The 20,154-nt window shown below is 42.6% G+C and overlaps 1 protein-coding gene across 2 annotated transcripts in view; it reads left to right on the top strand.

The window, feature by feature from the left end:
* Positions 1-20,154, top strand: part of kcnh2 (potassium channel, voltage gated eag related subfamily H, member 2) — a 92,703-nt gene that overhangs the window by 69,137 nt on the left and 3,412 nt on the right. The window contains exons 5-13 of one of the 2 annotated variants that reach the window (XM_018089321.2): positions 880-1,305; positions 3,611-4,010; positions 4,467-4,666; positions 16,302-16,554; positions 17,099-17,292; positions 17,637-17,736; positions 17,942-18,229; positions 19,399-19,579; positions 19,762-19,960. In XM_018089321.2, coding sequence (XP_017944810.2) covers positions 880-1,305; positions 3,611-4,010; positions 4,467-4,666; positions 16,302-16,554; positions 17,099-17,292; positions 17,637-17,736; positions 17,942-18,229; positions 19,399-19,579; positions 19,762-19,960 — 2,241 coding nt within the window. Of the gene's footprint in view, positions 1-879; positions 1,306-3,610; positions 4,011-4,466; positions 4,667-16,301; positions 16,555-17,098; positions 17,293-17,636; positions 17,737-17,938; positions 18,230-19,398; positions 19,580-19,761; positions 19,961-20,154 lie in introns of both variants that reach the window. The other variant, XM_012952904.2, reaches the window with a different exon arrangement.

The raw sequence follows: 20,154 nt of genomic DNA, 5'->3' as shown, positions 1-20,154 counted from the left end.
GTATAAATAAATACAATTGATAAAGTGAAAAAATAGGTAAATGGTATAAAGCCTAAATGGCAATTAACATGGACTGTCTCACAACTTGAACCCCAGCCTATGGGTTAAAGGTAATCACCATCACAGTAGCTAGTGTGAGAACAATATGAATTTTAGCTGTCAATCATCTATTGCAGGGGTAGGGAACCTATGGCTCGGGAGCCAGATGTGGCTCTTTTGGTGGCTGCATCTGGCTCGCTGCCAAATCTTTAATAAAAAAAATAACGGGGGACGTGGCCTGTGCTTGGCGGATATAAGAAGTGTTCTAAGCCTTAGAACATGTCTTCTATCCGCCAAGCACAGGCCACGCCCTCCTCCTCATCGCATCCGGCATCCTTGGCACCCACCCTACCTTGCCCCGCAGCATCCGCGGGCAAACATATTGTATGGCTCTCATAGAATTACATTTTAAAATATGTGGGGTTTATGGCTCTCTCAGCCAAAGAGGTACCCGACCCCTGATCTATTGCCTTCCCCACCTGTGTTGCTTAGGCATATTGGGGGGCAGACAATAACTTTCACTTTCCATTCAGCACTCACTTTCCCCCTCGCTCCTCCCCATCTAATTGTGTAGCATGGGCATGTGCATCAGATCCCCCATTCTGGCACATATATGAGATTTTGGCAAGATGCAAAGCTTGCTTTAATAAAAGTGTCCACAAAATGGCAGCTGCCTGTTTGTTGTGATTGTGTAATATCAGGACTGATGAAAGCAAGCTTTATATTATTTATATAGTGTAAGTGAAGTTAATTTTGCTTGACAAACAATAGAAAAGAATTTGGAATTATTTCTTAGGGTGACACTTTGAGTAGAACTCAATGGCTTCTTCTCGCCTACAGGTTCTTTCCTTGGGGGCTGACGTGCTGCCAGAATACAAGCTGCAGGCGCCGCGGATTCACCGATGGACCATCCTCCATTACAGCCCTTTCAAAGCAGTGTGGGACTGGCTAATTCTGCTGCTGGTTATCTACACCGCTGTCTTCACCCCTTATTCCGCTGCTTTCCTTCTAAACGACCAGGAGGAAGAGAGCAGCTGGGAGTGTGGCTACTCCTGCAACCCACTCAACATTGTGGACCTGATTGTGGACATTATGTTCATTGTGGATATTATCATAAACTTCCGCACCACCTACGTCAACATTAATGATGAGGTGGTCAGCCACCCGGCTAAGATTGCCATCCATTATTTCAAAGGCTGGTTCCTCATAGATATGGTGGCAGCTATACCCTTTGACCTGCTCATCTACAGGACAGGCTCAGATGAGGTAAGGAGTCACAGTGTAAAGCTCAGCAGTTCTCTGCAAAGGCAGGTTTATATTAGCTATACTTTGCCATACACAGAGCATGGGGATCAGCTACAAATGTCCACGTTCTTTCAAGATATTCCCATAAGATACTTCAACAAGTGATTCCCCTGGAGTAGTTTTGCTTGTTAAAGTGGTTAAAATGCATAATTACAAAGCCCTATCCAATACAATTTGTAGCCTGGTATAATCAACTACTACTCGTTCTGCTAAGCAGTGGCGTTGTTACAGCTATGGATAAGCATGGGCAAGGTTGTCTAATGTGTTAAATATTGTCAGGGGAAAAATAGGGTTTCAGAGGCAACATTAATCTTAACAATTATGCTAGGAGCTGGCAGTAGCAATGATAAACTAAAGCACTGACAGCTGGGCAATGCTGTTTTGCTTTTCTGTCACTCTCTCCATTTAACTATACTACCACCATCTTGCCCTACTATACACTCTATCCATCAGTATACTCTATCATACAATTACCAGGCTGTTGCATACTTTCTAATGAGACGCAAGGAGTGTGCCGGCTCATACACCACCAGCATTTCTTTTGCTAACATCCTAGACAGGCCTAAAGTTATTGACCACTGTCATTAGTTGATAATAAGTTGATAATGAATATACAGCTTTCTAAACTGTTTTTGTTCCTGTAGAAAGCACTGACCCCTCCTTATCAGAGATACGTTCTGTCCTATTAAATGTAGCTTAAATCCGTGACTCAGCTTCATTAACACCAGCGGATATGAATCAGGAAGTTGGGCACTTCAGGAGCTAAATTTAGATTCAGTGTCACAGTAGTTATATACCGTGAAAAGTACATTAAAGAACAATTAATGCTGGTACAGAAAGCTGTATGTTGGCTTATTCCTATTTTTTACATATCTTTTTTAATCAAGTGTAGCATGAACTTCCCCCTACTGACTCTTGCAGGTAACAGGGATCTGTAATTCAAGATTTCATTTCAGTGCAATATTTACGTTATCTGGACTGACATTACCCGAGCTGTTCACCCAGGGTTTTGCTCTGGCGTCACTTGTGATGTCGCAGTATTTACATATGACACAGTAGTGCATACCAGGTGAGACCTGAAAAGATTTGCTGTTTGGGCGTCCAAGCAGCAGATGAAACTCAGTTTCGAGAAATGCAGAATTATGCATTTTGCTTTAGTATATATGCTTATAGCCTTAATTGGACTACATTAGGCCAACCCTTTCTGGAGAGTGATCTAGGAGTAAGTTCAGATAACCAACTTATGGCAAGCAATTCCACTGTTGTACTATGTTAAAAAGGGAGAAAAGTATATACATTGTGGGCATTCTGATAATCTTCTAAGATGCGTTTGTGTACAATAGATATACTGTAAGGGCTCTGGCACATGGCACACATAGTTGCCCGCAACAAATCTCCCTGTTCGCGGACGACTAATCTCCCCGAAATGCCATCCCACCGGCAAAAATGTAAATCGCTGGTGTGATGGCACCCTGAAATCGCGGAAGTTGCCTTGAGAGGAAACTACGCGATTTGAGGCAATTTACATTTTCACCGATGGGATGGCATTTCGGGGAGATTAGTCGCCCGCGAACAGGGAGATTTGTCACAGGCAACTAACCTCCCCGTGTGCCAGAGCCCTAAAGGTGGGCATACACATGCCGATAAAAGCTGCCAAGAATCAGCCAGGCAGGCAGGTTGAAAAATCCCGTAGGGGCGAGGAGCACATTGGCTTGGTCCTCGCTCCAATGGCCTGCATCCCTTCAATGTGATCCAATCGTTTTGTCTGAGGGCCAGAGGATTGGATTAATCCATTATCTCCCACCTCAAGGTGGGCATATTGAGTAAAGATTTGAGAAGATCTTTCAGTGTATGGCCAGCTTTAGGAGGACATATGCATCCTGCTCCTTAATAGACCTTTCCAGATACATATCTGAAAATACAAGGTTATCTGTCATATCTGTAGAGCGCTGCCCTAGAGAGTTGCTTGAAAAACTTCTGCATAAATGAGTTGCTCCAAAGCAGCTCACTGTTGCTGCCCTGGCTCCAGTTACTTATAAACTGCTTCTGAGCTGTAAAGAAATTGAATTTCATGCCAGTGCTGTTTTCAGTTCAAAAAAAGTGACAGAGCACCTTAATTCCATTCAGTTGGTTATACATATTATTATTAATTATAACAGTGATTTTCAAGGCCACAAGCATTACTTTTAGAGACAGTAGGCTGTTCCAACTAAGGCTGGCATTTGATTTAACATTGCTCAACTATCTTTTATCTTTATACATTTAGACTACCACGCTGATTGGGCTCCTAAAGACAGCACGACTGTTGCGCTTGGTACGAGTGGCACGGAAGCTAGACCGGTATTCTGAATATGGAGCGGCTGTGTTATTCCTTCTTATGTGCACATTTGCCCTCATTGCCCATTGGTTGGCGTGTATATGGTATGCCATTGGAAATGTAGAGCGCCCTCTCATGCAACACAAAATTGGCTGGCTGGACAATCTTGCAGCTCAAATTGGAAAGAGCTACAATGATACAGACCTTACTTCGGGGCCTTCCATCAAAGACAAGTACGTGACTGCCCTTTACTTCACCTTCAGCAGTCTAACCAGTGTTGGATTTGGCAATGTCTCTCCCAACACCAACTCAGAGAAGATCTTCTCTATCTGTGTCATGCTGATTGGATGTAAGTATTTAGGAGGCATGTAGTACACATACCCTAGGAATGAACAGTGACCAAAACTGTAAAGTTATAATGGCTTAATGGTTTTAATAAATGTTTGTTTTTCCTTTTAAGCTCTGTATTTGTTCCCAAATGTTGGAATCTTTTTTGCACCTCAACAGTCCCTCTATGTAACAGGAAAACAAGAGTGTCCCTCTTTAGTTTATCTATAATAGGAACACCAATTATGTCACTTGACGAAGGCTCCTTGTGCATATATTGAGTTTGGTGATAAATTCTATAAGTGCTGCCATATGTGTTCCTGACACCCGGTAGTGAAACTGCTTGTGGTGTGCACCCTAACTCCTGGACAGATATTTGAGGGATCACATCTCAGAGTTGACATCACACTTAAAACTTGTGTTTTATTCATACGGTGTCCCACTCTGACAGATATATCTTTATGATTTATTTTTTCAGCTCTCATGTATGCTAGCATCTTTGGGAACGTCTCTGCCATAATCCAGCGCCTTTATTCGGGCACGGCACGATACCACACTCAGATGTTGCGTGTGAAGGAGTTTATACGTTTCCACCAGATCCCCAACCCACTACGGCAGCGACTGGAAGAGTACTTCCAGCATGCCTGGTCATACACCAATGGAATTGATATGAATGCGGTAAGTTCAGTGCCTATGGCCCTAGTGGAATAAACAGTAGAATAAGGCTTACTACACAACTTCTGATCTCTTTTTTTCCCCCAAAGATTATATACATATTTATATAACATATAAATGTTTTACAGTCCTATGCTCTTTTAGAAAAGGGGTAGCAGGTATACACTGTATATGTCAAATACACAATTTCATCAAATTTTACTGAAACCATGTAGAGAAATAAAAAGTGATATTATATAACCAGCCAATAAGACAGGGCTGACATTTTCCAGCATTGGAAAAGCCATCTCACAGTACACATGATGCATGATGCCAGTAGCAGGCCAATTATGTGATATTTGTCGGCCATATTGTTGAAATGATGATGCAATACAAAATGTCCAGGGGGAGATATAAATAAGTGCTTTGGATGGTTCAGTCTATCCCACTGGTATCTATATGGACAGCTCTGCTATACAAAGTATTAGGAGTAATTTATGTTTCCCTGAGATGCAAGTGTTGGTGCTTTTTAATGCTCACTTAGCAACCACTTGCACCCAAGGATAACTGCGCTCTGCTCTTCATGCTCTGGAGGTGCAGCCAGACCCTGTCCTTACCTCCTGCCTTAGGCTGAGTGAGTGCCCAAATTAGGGGTTGGGCAAGAGGTAAGATACCTAAGTGCCTCCTGCCCCTAAGCAACACATCACTGACTAACAGTACGGTATTCCTAGGGCAAGCGGCAGGTTTTTGCCCTTCGAATAGCCCTTTTTTGACACTACGCAAACTGCATTCTGCGTGGTAAATAAACCCTATTTGTTGACTTGCACTAATTCAACACTTCTTTTTAACTTTGAGCAACACAAAATTGCATTTCATACTACAGGTATATGTTACCCTTTGCCCCACCAACCACATTGAAGAAGTTGATGTATATAACCAGTATAGTTGTCGCTTATGCAACTGCAATCATACCAGTTGGGGTTGCAGAATAAGCAGACAAGCTTTCATGGCCTTGGAAATGTGAATGTGTTGCATTGGTGACAGCGGTACAGTACAGCAAAGAAAGTGAATAGCTATGTTATGGGTCACCGCACTCTCCCATAGTAAGTGGCACATTGCTGCCCCAAGGGCTGGTATTGATCAACTTCCTGAACTCAAACCAACGGGTATTAAAGGAATTGCATTCTGGAAACAGAGGACCAATCCATTTCAATTAGGACAGCCCAATAATAGCAAAGCTGAAGGAATCAATAAAAAAAGAGGGCGCCTGGGGAGAGACACTCAGTATGTGACATCCAGGTACTTATGTACCGTGTACCACGGAGACCCCCCTCTGGGCTGGTACATTTAGAATAAGGAATTACAATATGGCGTAAATGATATGAGAGGGGCAGTAGCATTTCTACACTACAGGGCATATTACTTGATTTTTAGGAGGTTTCACAGGGGTTTCAGCACTTATTGCAATTGTTTATCAGGCTGTGAGTATTCAATTCCAGTTGGGCAAGGACCCTTCTATACAGCTATCCAAATGACAGCACTCCAGCTATTATTTTTATGCCTTTCTTTAGAAGTTTTTGGACCTGCTTTATAAAACCACCCTATAGCCAATCAGAGCATTTGAACGTTGACAGGTTTAGACAAGTGTGAAGCCAATCAATGTTGGAATTTATATTTATTATCCTCCGTAGCGCTAACATGTTTTGCCCAAATTTACTCTAACACACAACACATGCGTTAATTTCATCAGCAAGTCTTGTGTTCTTTGCCTAGCTGAAAAAAAAAATTAAACCGTGAAAAGCCTGTTTTTGCCTAAAACTTGGCAAGACGCAATTTTTAATACAATTTTTTAAATTGTACCAAAGCTAAAGCTGGCCATACATGGATGCCAAGCGAGCAGATCTTCTCCTGTTATGCCCACCTATGGGTGGGTGATATTGGGCTAATTCAGTTGTTTGGCCCTAGGGCCACACGATTGACCTAATACACGGGTATCAACAAGCTGATGCAGTCCCCGATCCAACAGAAAAATAAAATCTGCCTGATCGAGATCTGGCCGATTTTAGTCCAGATATCGGTCGGGGAGGCGCATCGTTCGTGCCTATACGCGAGCGGATAAGTTGCAGAATCGGTCTAAAGGACTGATATCGACAGCTAAAATCGGCCCGTGTATGGCCACCTTAACAGTGCATCAACTTCACTCGCCCCACTGACCAGTCTGTCAGATCAGTGCACTCTGACTGGCACCAGTTGAAGTTGACCATACGCTGGACACTTCTACATGGTACCTGTCTGGTCAGCCTGTGGGCCAAACAGACAGATACCACCATGGCAACTTTCCATTGCTCTGCTTGTATTAGCGATCTATGTTATCTAGAATTCTTACCAGACTCTTTATTGCCTCTTTGACTATTTATTAACTCTTAATAATTTAAATAAGATATACTAAATGGTGGCAGAATATCAGCATCTTCGTCAAGAAAATATTTGGAAGTAATCCCTGGGGGAGCCAGTTTGCTGTTGTACCGGTTACTCTGTGTGCAGTGCCATACCTTGGCATCTTGGAAGGAACCATATGATGATTGACTAGACCCTGGAGATATAAGAAGGCAGAGTTAGAGAAACAGGCTGGTCCAATTGCTGTACCATGTACATGTATTGGTTTCACAGTAAGGTTAGTGGCTACCATGGGCGACTTATCTCCCCAAAATGCCTTCCCACCGGCAATAAAGTGAATCATCAGTGGGAAAGCACATCGGGGCTGTGTTGCATTTTGGGGAGATTAGTTGTCCACAGTAGCCGAGATTTAACCGCAGGCAACAAATCTCCTTGTGCGCCACTACCCTTGAGATCATGGTTCCCAGCTGAAGAGGATTGTTTCAGATGGTTTCTAATCAAGCTCCTGCCCTAAGACCCTTTTATTATATATTATCTTTTGCATTTAATATGGTTGTGTTTAATCTGTGTCTCTATCTATCTATCTGCATTCTGTGTCTCTCTTTGTTTATGAAATATAGTCTAGAATCTTTAGTACTCTTTGCAGATCTGCATTGCGGAGCTGGGAGGTGATGGAAGTTGCATTAACTTGGAGTTCCACGTAATATCCATGAATGCCATCCATTCAACCATTGCTATAACAGGTGCTACGATTTTAGTAACCCACAGCAACAAATTAGTAGGTTAAATGATAAAAGCGCCATCTGGTTGGTTGCTGTGGCTTTTTCTGAAACAGACGTTGCACCTCCATTGCCCCCTTTTAACATTCCATAGAGACCCATCACCACATTTACTGGAATTCTGTCTGTGGTATGTCTGGGAATCTTGCATGTATTTCTGTGCCACAATGATATCAATGTATAATAATAATAATAATAATAATAATAATAATTTTTGCTTGGGCATCAGGTCTATGGGAAACAACCTATGTGGCTGCAATCTCAGCCTGGTCATTATATGGTGTGTATAAGAACTGTTTTACTGCATAAACATCCAAAGTGTGTATGTACTGTGCCTGAAGGAAAGTCTTGTGTCTGTGTGATATGGGTACCTAGTGTGTCTGTAGTTAGAAAGCCTAGTCTGTATAGTCTGCGTGCAATTAATTTATTGTCTGTCTACGAAGACTGTATCTTTGAGCAGTGATTAAAATACCTGGATTTGAATAGGCAGTTTGATCAATTAAGACCATTCTGCACAAACATCTGGTTGTGTACTGAACCTTTGGGTGGGGCACTTCCGACAGATCTGATCTGTCCACATATTTTTTTCTTAAAGTGCCCCTTTAGCACCTATAGGCAAAGGCAGATGTGAAAAGCTGTTGCTTTTGGCCACTGTGCATAGATGGCCAAATCACACAGTACTCTACTGGTTGGCCTGCATGCCTGTTTCTTGGATAACAGTCAGTCTACAGGTGAAGACACACAGAGCTACTAGCAGCAGCTACTTATTGTGGCTACTAAACTAGACAATGCTGATCATTTACTGATAATTGTCTCTACGTGTCAATTCTAAGTATTGTCTATGGCAGGGTAGTTTCTCACATTTAAGGCTGTGACAGAAAGGGAGATTAGTCGCCACGTGACTAATCTCCCCACAATGCTATTCCACTGGCTAGAATGTAAATCACTGGTGGGATGCCATATGCGGCGCGGCAATTTGCTGAAGTTGCCTTGAGAGGATACTTCGGCAATTTCGGTGCCACGTATGCTATCCCACCGGCGATTTACATTCTAGCCGGTGGGATGGCATTGCGGGGAGATTAGTCGCCCGCGACAAGAAAGATTTGTCATGTGGCAACTAATCACCCCATCTGTCACAGCCCTTAGTAGTCATGAAAAAGTAGCTGCTACTAGTAGCTCAGAGTGTCTTCAACCTAATCCATGTGTGGCCACCTTTTGGTACATTTGTACTTAAGGTCCCCATACACGGGCCAATCCGCTCACTTGGCGATGTCGCCAAGCGAGCGGATCTTCTCCCGATATCCCCCACCGATATCGGGAGAATCCAGGCTAAATTGATCGTTTGGCCGATGCGGTCCCCGATCAGACTAGATTTTTTAACCTGCCCAATTGAGACATGCCTGATTTCAGGCCAGATATCGGTCGGACAGGCCCGTCGGTAGTGCCCAAACACGGGCCAATTAGCTGCCGAGTCGGTCTAAGGGACCGATATCGGCAGCCAGAATCGGTCCGTGTATGGGGACCTTTACTCTAGAAGGATACCATTGTGATACTAACATTGTGTGTATTGTACTCCTCTGTTCACACAAACTGAGATTATTTTATTTTCAGCCTGATTGCATTCAGACACCCCCCTTTATCCATCCAGTCACACTCCTGTTGGTTTCATATTAGGGGCGATAGTCTATATACTATAGACATTTTATGAGGGGCAAACACAAGACTAAAACTACAGAGCCAGTAAAATCTATATAGGAGCTAGGGAAATACTGATATAGCCACCTTGTAATATTTTCATCATTGTATAGAAGATAAAAACAAAAATATAACGGCCCTTTAAGAAAACGGAAAGCATGTTTTGTGCATAGATAAGGAGTTGTAAGGATGTACAACTATGTGTGTATTTCTGAATATCTAACTGCCTTGGTTTGATAGTACACAAGTATGCTGTTTGTGTGGGAATGGGTTGCTCCATTTGAATAGTTGACCTTTGTCATTTGTCTGTGTGTAATCATTTAACCCATGCTGTCATATTCAAGGGAGTGTATGAGAACCATACACTATATTTGTGTATATACAAGTCAAGTCGGGTGATTGTGCCCATGTGTTATTTATGTGTGTGCATGCAGGAATCTCTTAATGGAGTTGTGTGTAGTAGTTATAGTTGTAGTAGTAGAAGTAGCAGTAGTATTATTAGTAGTGTGTGTGTTTGTGTGTGTGTTGTGATCTTGTCTTTACAGGATTCCTGTGTTCATTGAATTCATGCAGTTTCCTTAGGAATCGTGTCTGCGTTGTGTTGGGAGGATGTTGGATGTTGTGCTCTCTCTCTCTCTCTCTGGGGATCATGCACAGACCTCATGATTTCTCTTCCCTTTGAAAGGCTAAAATGCAACTTCCGTCCGGATCCCAAGCCAAGATCATCTGCCAGGCAAGGGCACAAACTTTCCTCCCTTCTCCATGGGACCCAGGGGGTAGGCTGCTATACTAGTATGATGCCTCAGGTGAGGTCACTCTACTCACAGGCTTTGCTCTGATGACCTCTATATATTGATTTGTGTTAAAAATAGCAGGCTGCATTGCATCAGAGTGGTAGCGAATGCGGGGTATAAATATTAGACGTTGACGTTAGTGTAAAGTGTAGACTGGGTTATATACAGATTTAGTAGAAGTAAGTATTTTGCAGAAGCTTTAGACTTAGATAAAAAAATAGGACAATAGCTTATGATAAGTGTGATGATGGGTTCAAGGCACAATACTACACAAATCCTCAACATCATTCGCATTACTAAGTTAGTTCAGTACATGATATAAACCTTAAATAGTTTATCTATTAGCTGAATGGCAACTCGGTTTGATGTTCCAGACATTGTATTCATGATGAATGTTAAAAAAAGCTCAAGCAGAGATGATAATACAACAATAACAGGATCTGATAGGGGTGAGGGATCCTCAGGACAAAAATATATTCACAGAATAGAAATGGAGGAGATAAAGAGAAACTACAAGTTTTCAGAACTCTGATCAAAACCATCAAATGGCTGCCCAAAGTGGAGCCTTTACAGGGTTCAGAGGATAGCTTGGCTAGATGACTGCACAACCGGAGTTGCTGCAAAGTCACAGTGAGAGATTGTCTAGAAAACATTAAACAAAGCAGTGCTACAATCTTTTTCAGTTTTCTGATCAGACAGAGAAGTAGCCAGAATTAACCCAAACTGGATTTGACCATACACAATCAGAGGTTGCCAAATGAGTGGATCTGGGCATGATTTGGCCACCCAAATGTTGGGGTATATCAAGCTGACCTGATCATTGGCCATAGGGACCCATTAGGTCACCCAGTGAGGCCTTCAGAGACCTGTCAGATAAAGTCCCATCAATGCACTGACGCGCCCCTTGTCCAAGGGGATTTTCAAACATGCCCAATTGATATCTAGATGATTTTCAGTCAGATATTGGGTCAGGTACACCGCTGGTGGGCCCCATACTCTGGCCATTAAGTTGCAGTCTGGAGGGACCAAGTTGCCAGCTTTTCCTGGCCTATGTATGGCTACCTATAGCCTATTTAGACTGAGCGTCCCTAAGCTTCCATAGATGCTTCTGGTGGCTTCATTATTAGCAAAAGAAAGATAACAGATACATTTAGAGAATAGAGTGGCTGCTAAGTCTGATCACTGGATAACAAAGACACAATACAAAAGGAATCTGCAGATCACAGTGGTTTGAGGATTAACAGTAAAACATTACGGTGCTTTGTTGTCTAAACTTAGTAACCGCCAGACTGAAGTACCATGGAGTGTCAATAAAATGGACTAAATGACACTGAAATGTCTAATCAATTTTGCACACTGCCTTATCTAACTCATAGCAGGTGTCTGCTCTCCAAGTCACCATTATCCCAAAGCAAATTCTTGTTATCTTGAGACATTTCACTCTGATTTCACTTACTAATTTAGCTTAGCAAGCACTTACTTTCAGGGATAGCCTGGGATACCATGTTTGGATAGCCATGGCCATATCTGTATGTCATTAAATTGACGTTGAGTGAACACCAGGCACACAAAGAAGTCATTGACTTCCTAAACATAAAAGGCCATATTCATTAAAGCGTAGAAAAGGCAGATGGACACTGCCCACTTAAAGGGATACTATCATGATTTTATGGTATACTTTTTATTTCTAAATTACACTGTTTATATAGCAAATAAATCACTCTACCATTTAACATGTTATTCTTGGACCAACAAATGTATTTTATTAGTTGTAATATTGGTGTGTAGGTGCCATCTCAGTGCATTGTGCCTGAGTCTGAGCTTTTAGAAGGAGCCAGCGCTACTCATTAGAACTGCTTTCAGCTAACCTATTGTAGCATTGCATTTGAAAAGAATAATTGTCCTGCTGGAAGACCCATGATCTGCAACAGAGACCCAGCTTTCTGCCACTGTGCTCCAAAATGCCTTTATAATCCCCAGTTTTCATGCCAGGCACAGACTGAAGGTACCCAGTTCTAAAGGCATCATTTACAACTGGGTACCTTCTGCATTTGACTGTGGAGATGTTGTTCTTTTCTTTGAAGGCATTAGTTTATTCCCCTGAAACAAAGAGATGTTTGTGTTCCAGAAGGATTTTAGCTTGTTCAGGTGTGTTTTGTTGAATTATGTTCCCCTCTCAGCGATGGGGGTCTTCAAGGCTTCTTACCACAAAGCCCAAGTTTTTAGAGATGGTGATGGATGGTGCAAGTTCAAACAGTTCTACCTTGAGCCTGAGGATCAGGTCAGCTTGACTCTGTCCAGCAGTTGATTGTGGTTCTTTTATCACAATTTCAAACAATCCTTCTCTGCAATTTTTGATGAGTTTTTCTCTTGTGCAGGGAGATTGGCTACAGTTCCATGGGCCTCAAAATAATTGATACCATTGTGTATGTCTACAACATTAAGATCCCTGGAAATGGGTCACTGTTCAATAGTTTCATAGTTAAGTTGGGTTGAAAAAAAGACAGAAGTCCATCAAGTTTAACTTTTCCCCGCAAACCCCACCTCTCATAGACCTATACTGAGCTATCTATACACTAATTAAACCATAAATACCAACATCAATACTAACTGTAGATTTTAGTATCACAATAGCCTTGGATATTATGTTTGTGTATGGTACGCAATGAATTGCGTATCTAAACCATGATTCATGGTTAAGATACCATGGTTTTCAAGATTTGGGGCTCTGGCGGGGAGATTAGTCGCCCGCGACAAAACTCCCTGTTCGCAGGCGACTAATCTCCCCGAGTTGCCTACCCCTGCCATCCCGCCGGCGACTTACATTTCGCACAAATCGCCAAAAAAGACTCGCAAGTCTTTTTCGGCGATTTCCTGAAATCGCCCCGCCGCGTGTGCCATCCCGCCAGCGACTTACATGTTTGCCGGCGGGATGGCGGGTCATGGCAACTCGGGGAGATTAGTCGCCCACGAACAGGGAGTTTTGTCGCGGGCGACTAATCTCCCCCGTGTGCCAGAGCCCTTACAGTATGATGAACTTGAAATTTACTATGGATATTGGTCAGTTTGGGGATTGAGCAGGTTTGAAAATGCAATCTGCCCAAGCACCACTTTGCCCAGGGTATGATGCATCAATGGATGAGGAAGAAAGCTGTGAGGATCCAAAACGTCTCTTCACTCCATTCTGTTCCAGTTGTTTATACATTAGAACAATGGGAAAGCGACCATACCTTGTGGGGCAATTTAGCACATAGGCCAGTGGTTTAGGAGTTCAGCTCATGTATGGCTGGCTTACATTGTCAGGACAATTATTTTCTGCACTGAAACAAATTGTTCTGGTGCAGATAATAAATGGTTAAATCTAAGGGGCTTAGGGAATTTACCTGATATATAACCCCCTTAGATTTACAGATTAACTAATATGGCTTTTTAAAGCATTCAGTGCAAAGGATTTGAATCTCAGATTATACTGGGACCTAGAGTTGTGCCATTATTTTGCCAAAATGAATTTGGGATACCATGAGCCATCACTGTGATAACCTGAAGTATCTAGTTGGTGTAGCCCGGGATATCACTTTGGGATGAGTCAAGATACACCTATAAACACTGTACATTGTAGTAAACAAAATACAATGTCATTCCGTGTTAAAGGGGCAGTTCACCTTAATATTAACCTTTAGTCTGGTGTAGTCAGTAATTTCTCAAAGACAGTTCATTTGGTGTTTTCTTTTTATATTGTGTTTTTTAATTTATTTAATGTTTTGTTCAGCATCTCTGCCGTTTGGAATTTCGAGGGTTATCTGATTGTCGGAGTATAGTTACATAGGGTTGAAAAAAGACCAGAGTCCATCAAGTTCAACCCATCCAAGTAAACCCAGCACACACAACCCACACCTACCAATCTATACACTCACATACATAAACTATATATACAGCCACTAGTACTAACTGTAGATATTAGTATCACAATAGCCTTGGATATTCTGATTGTTCAAGAACTCATCCAGGTCCCTCTTATAGGCATTAACAGAATCTGCCATCACAACCTCACTGCCCTCACCATAAAAAAAAACCCTACGCTGCTTCAAATGAAAGTTCCGTTCCTCTAATCTAAAGGGGTGGCCTCTGGTGTGCAGGGGCATATTTAGAATAAGGCAATGTCAGGCGTGAGCACAACGTGCACAGTGTAGGGGTGTATTTAGGTTTGGTGCGAGTTTAGTTGCAGTCTCTGCACCCTCTCCAGCTCATTAATATCCTTCTTAAGGACTGGAGCCCAAAACTGCCCCCATACTCAAGGTAAGGCCTTACCAGGGACCTATAAATTATGTTTTCATCCCTTGAGTCAATGCCCTTTTTTATACAAGACAGCACTTTATTTGCTTTAGTAGCCACAGAATGACACTGCCTGGAATTAGACAACTTGTTATCTACAAGAACCTCCAGATCCTTCTCAATTAAGGATCCCCCAACAAACTACCATTTAGTGTATAAAGGTCCCCATACACGGGTCGATTCTAGCTGCCGATATTGGTCCCTTAGACTGATTCGGCAGCTAATCGGCCCGTGTATGGGCACTCCCGACGGGGCCTGCCCGACCAATATCTGGCCTGAAATCGGCCAGATCTCGATCGGGCAGGTTAGAAAATCTAGTCGGATTGGGGACCGCATCGGCTCGTTGATGCGGTCCCTGGACCAACTTTGCCTATGCCCGTCATTATAATTTGATCGTTTGGCCCAAATGATTGAATTAACCTGGATTCTCCCGATATCGCCCACCCGTAGGTGGACATTGCCAAGCGAGCGGATCGGCCCATGTATGGGGAGCTTAACTCGCATTTATATTATTGCTTATATTTATTATAACTTTGCACTTTTCAACACTGGGTACACTTAGCTTAGCAAGTAAGCAGGGAAAATGACAGTAAGATGAAGATCTCATGTCCCCACAGACATAACCTACTGGGATTTAAATCTGGGTGATTTCTGGCCATCGCCATGGCATACCCTGACCACATCTGGTTACACCGCACATTCCCCCAACTGGGGTATAAATACAGGTGACTCCAGGATCCAAGTTGATGTTATACATATAGTGCTACTTTTCATGGAGAACCCAAAGATCTTTTAAGGATACGTTAGCCATATTGGAACACTTATTAGATACAGTATTGGTAAGCAGGGGGTTATTGCTCTTACTATTAGTATTTTTATTTTAGGTTCAGAGGATCACCATCTCTCTTTACCTTGCCTCCTGTCAATTAATTGTAACCATTTCTAAATAAGGAGAATTTGCACTTGCTCTTTCACTATTTGTCAGGATTCATCAACTTATGCAACATTGTGCACTGTAAATTGTATTTTCATTTTCCTTTCCTACACTCCACTCTCCCCTATACGTTTTCAGACCATTTCTTTCTTTACTTGGCCTTTTTGTGCTTTACATCGTCCATATTTTTTAGTCCCGTCAGGCTCACTTTATACAGGTTGTTGGTGCCATATGGTGTAGGGTCCACTGCAAATTAGAAATACGTGAATTTGCTTGTCAGGTTTCAGAATGCTACGATTGTGCTCTCAATTTATTTTTAAATGGGGAAATAAGAAACTTGAAACAGGGCAGAAACCGCACCCCACTATCTTATGCATCAAGGGCAGTGGAACAAGATGAAGATACTGCAACAGGACTGTCAGAATGGAATATAGGGGCTGACATTCTCTATTTTGTATTGTAGTACCTTTGTGTAATCATTAGATCACTTTGTCTGAATTTTCCATATTGGCTTCATTAAATAGCTGCTAGTACATTCTGTAGCCTACCTCTCCTTTTCTTGGTCTGTTTAGGCTTCCTGGTTAGAATAACACAGACCAACTTGTAACCTGAGATCTTCTTTCTCTGTCCTTCTCTCTCTCATGTTTTGTGTCTCTACTTATTTTCCTGTCCCCGTCACTCTCTCTCTCTTACCTGTTCCATATGTTCATCCCTTCCTATTTCTCTAGGTGCTGAAAGGATTCCCCGAGTGCCTCCAAGCAGACATTTGTCTGCATCTCAACCGTACACTGCTTCAGCATTGCAAAGCCTTCCGTGGTGCCACAAAGGGCTGCCTACGGGCACTGGCCATGAAATTCAGAACTACACACGCCCCTCCTGGAGACACGCTGGTCCACTACGGAGATGTGCTGACCAATCTCTATTTCATCTCCCGTGGCTCTATAGAGATTCTACGAGATGACATTGTGGTGGCAATTTTGGGTAATAAAGTCCAGTTTGTTTCCAAGCACAACTGAAACCTTACTACATTCTTCTACTAACTACCAACATGAGAAGCCTTTTCCACATTCATTTCTTGTAATGGAATTAGGAATGCACAGTAGCTAGGATTCAGATGAACCTTATAGGATTTGATGGGTTCTGATTCAGTTTATTATTCCACCAATTTTTATCTGGAATTCAGCATTTGGACAAATCCATTAGATTTGTGATGAGCTTAGGAAATAAGATAAATAATAACTGGTCAGCCAAGGGATAATTGCATGGCTGGAATCAAATGTTGCCATTAACTAGTAGCTGTCAGTATCAGTTTGTTTCTACAGTTGTCTAATTTTCTGCCACAGTTAGAGCTTACCTTGAACATTTAGTTGTGTGTTGGATTGTTGATATGCTGTTTTTTGTAAGAAAGCTTATATTTTCCCTTATATCTGGCAACCCATAATGGAAGACTAGTAAAGACTTATTACAAGGAAAGGTTTAAGGGAGAATGAGCTCTAAAACTAAGGATTCCCTTTTTCTTCCCTAGGAAAGAATGACATATTTGGTGAACCAATTAACCTGTTTGCCCGTCCTGGAAAGTCAAACGCGGATGTAAGAGCCTTGACTTATTGTGACCTTCACAAGATCCAAAGGGAAGACCTTCTGGAGGTCCTGGATATGTATCCAACCTTCTCTGACAACTTCTGGAGCAACCTGGAGATCACTTTCAACCTTAGAGATGTGAGGAGGCTGGGGGAGATAAAGTGGTAGAGAAATTATAAATGTGTTAGGAAAAGATGAGGCTGGACAGGGTTCTACAGTGAAGAAATTTAAGGCAAGAGAGTGACAGGGAGGGATGGAATTAGGATTACCCACTCACAGCTGCACAGTGGCATTTAACTGATGGATATACATTATTTAGAGGTATTTTTTGGGGTGAGAAAATGTATAGGGGATCTTTACTCTACCTAGCATCTCTTAGTTAGAATTTGAGCCTTTATAAACAGCAGTCATGGTGGGCGTCGTAGGAGAGTAGTTAAGTACAAGCACCATTGTAACTGTGTATCTCTACTGGCATCCTGTAGGCAGACAGCATCCCCCGATCCCCAGAAAGTGAAGAGTATAACTGTACATACCGCCGCAATCGCAGGTGCAAACAGCCAGGGCGGCGCCAGAAGAAGAACGGTGAGAAACAAGCTGTTATCTGTCTATCTTTATTTGAAATGAAATTATAAGTTATCAGAAACACACATACACAGTGATCCATTCTACTATTGGGCAGACAAACAACTTTTGTTGCATCTCCAGCTGTTCCAGCCATGAGCAATGGCCTTTGGTGGGGTGATGGAGTAGCAAAGAAACATTTCTCTTCATTTTCCTTCCTCAGAAGGGGTGGATGAGATAAATTCGGACGCGGAACAGTACCATACGTACTCGGAACTCACTAACCTGCAAAGGCCAACAAGTCGGGAGCATTGGGAAGAAATGGCCAGTAGCACCACACCCTGCTCCCAGACCAGTGATGAGGAGACCAAGCCCCTCAATTCAGCACCTGTGGACATACAAGCGGCTGCAGAGAAGCAAGAGTTTATTCCTGCCGTGGTGAATTTAGTGACAGCCAATATTAGTAGCAGGGAAGGGGGCAGGAAGGTTTTGAACAGTGTGGAGACATATTCAGGTAAGTGCTCCATTTGGGCTGTTGCTGTGTTCTTTGCCATGTTCACCATTTTGTATCTGTCTTTGAAGTAGAACTAGCCATCAGTCAATGTGAAGAGTGGATGTTTGCTAAATCTATTCCACAAATGACTGACTTGTGCTGCAATTGGGTCTGCAATTTGCATTTTGAATGTGGTGTTTGTAGGTTCAGCAAGTAAAACATTACAAAGAGATTGTTTGTGAAACCATCCAATATTATCTAGTTCTCATTTTTATTAGGACGGTTTCACTTTAATACACTATTTGGTTCAAACTATGTGGATGCCATCTAGTTTTTCTAATTTGACTATTTAAGCCACAACCATTGTTGCTGACCTAGGCGCCACTACATCATACAATGACATTCTTAGCATTTTCATGATTCCTAATTTGTAAAACAGTATGGGGACGGCCCTTTCCTGTCCCAGCACAATAATGCCCCCATGCACAAAGCCAGGTCCTACAGAATGGGTTTGCTAAGACAGGAATGACTTCACAAAGGCCTGACCTCAACCCAACTGAAATGGAACCCTGATTGAGAGCCAGGCCTAATCCCCCCAACATCAGTGCCCAACTTCTTACTTATCAATGGGAGCAAATCCCACCAACAATGCCATATGTATTGAAAAGTATTCCTAAAGGAGCAGAAGGTAAAGGCTATTGTATCACATTTATATGAATCCCATTGGTTTGGGAATGAGATGTTGGACAGCCAAGTGTGCCCAACTTGCGCCAGTTATCCATTCACCCTGCCTTTATTTGGGCAAATCTATTTTCACGTGCCCTCTTCGTCGCACTGTACATATTTGTCTTCACACTTATTTGGGAGCATAATTGCAGGAGTACAGGGATGTGACACCCCAGTGCCTGCAGTAGTGGGGGGCTTATTGACACAAAGAAGTAGACAGGGTGGGTTGAACTGCTGTTGACTTTGCATTGTCTTTCTGTCCACAGATCGGCCAACCCCCCTTTATAAGCTATTCCTTTAATAACCTTGGTGGTTTTCTACCTGTCTTCTCTCTCTCTTACTCTTGTCACTGCATCACCTGACCATCTTTCCTCTTCCTCATGTTTCTTTCACATGTTGTCTTTGTGCCGCTGTTTTCTCAAGTATTTTTATTGTACTTCTCTTTCCACATTCTTTCTTTGTAGCTGCCCCTATTGAAGTCCCCAATTTGTTTAGTTTTTGGGGTGAAAGACACTCAGCGGGATGCTCAGAGACCCACCAGCACATTTCACTGGTGCACAATTCTTTGGAACCCCCACTTAGCCCCGACGACCGACCAGGAGAGCTAGAATCCCGTCTAGAGCTCCTCCAAGCACAATTAGAGAGGTATGACCCGAACAAGCAGAAATTAATTGTTCGATAAACCTCCTCAGTTTTTGTTAGTGGCTCAGCTTGCAGTTTCATAGTGTTATAGCTAAGCTTCTAATCACTTCCCACAAGCCTCCTCTTGTGTTATAAACAGTTTGCAAGAACTGCAACAGTATTGAATTGTGCTTGCTCCTTTGCAGGTTGGAGACTAGGATGTCCTCAGATATTAGTATCATTCTGCAACTGCTGCAAAGGCAACTTTCCCAGATACCCCCTGCATACAGCCCAGCCTCCCACAGTTCCCAGAATCTGGGGCTCTATCAAACAACATCCAAGAGCCTTGAGCCAGTAAAGAGCAGCCCCTCCATGTCTGCAGAGTCCCCCGTATTTCCTCTTCAGGTAAGTGCTCATCATTCCCACCCTGTGTGCTCCACATCTGTAACACTCCTATTCTGAGTATGTTACACTCTGACAGGGATGCCCGGACTTTACTAATAAGCAATCTGTTTGTATTGATGCTATCACATCACAATCTAGCACTGCTAAGCACTGTACGGGACGCTTGTCTAATGGAGTTGCTGGTAGGCAATGAT

This window comes from Xenopus tropicalis, chromosome 10 (genome assembly GCF_000004195.4).
Source record: "Xenopus tropicalis strain Nigerian chromosome 10, UCB_Xtro_10.0, whole genome shotgun sequence".
Classification (NCBI taxonomy): Eukaryota; Metazoa; Chordata; class Amphibia; order Anura; family Pipidae; genus Xenopus; species Xenopus tropicalis.
The sequence above is the reverse complement of the archived record's forward strand: the minus strand, read 5'-3'. Positions and strand labels throughout refer to the sequence as shown.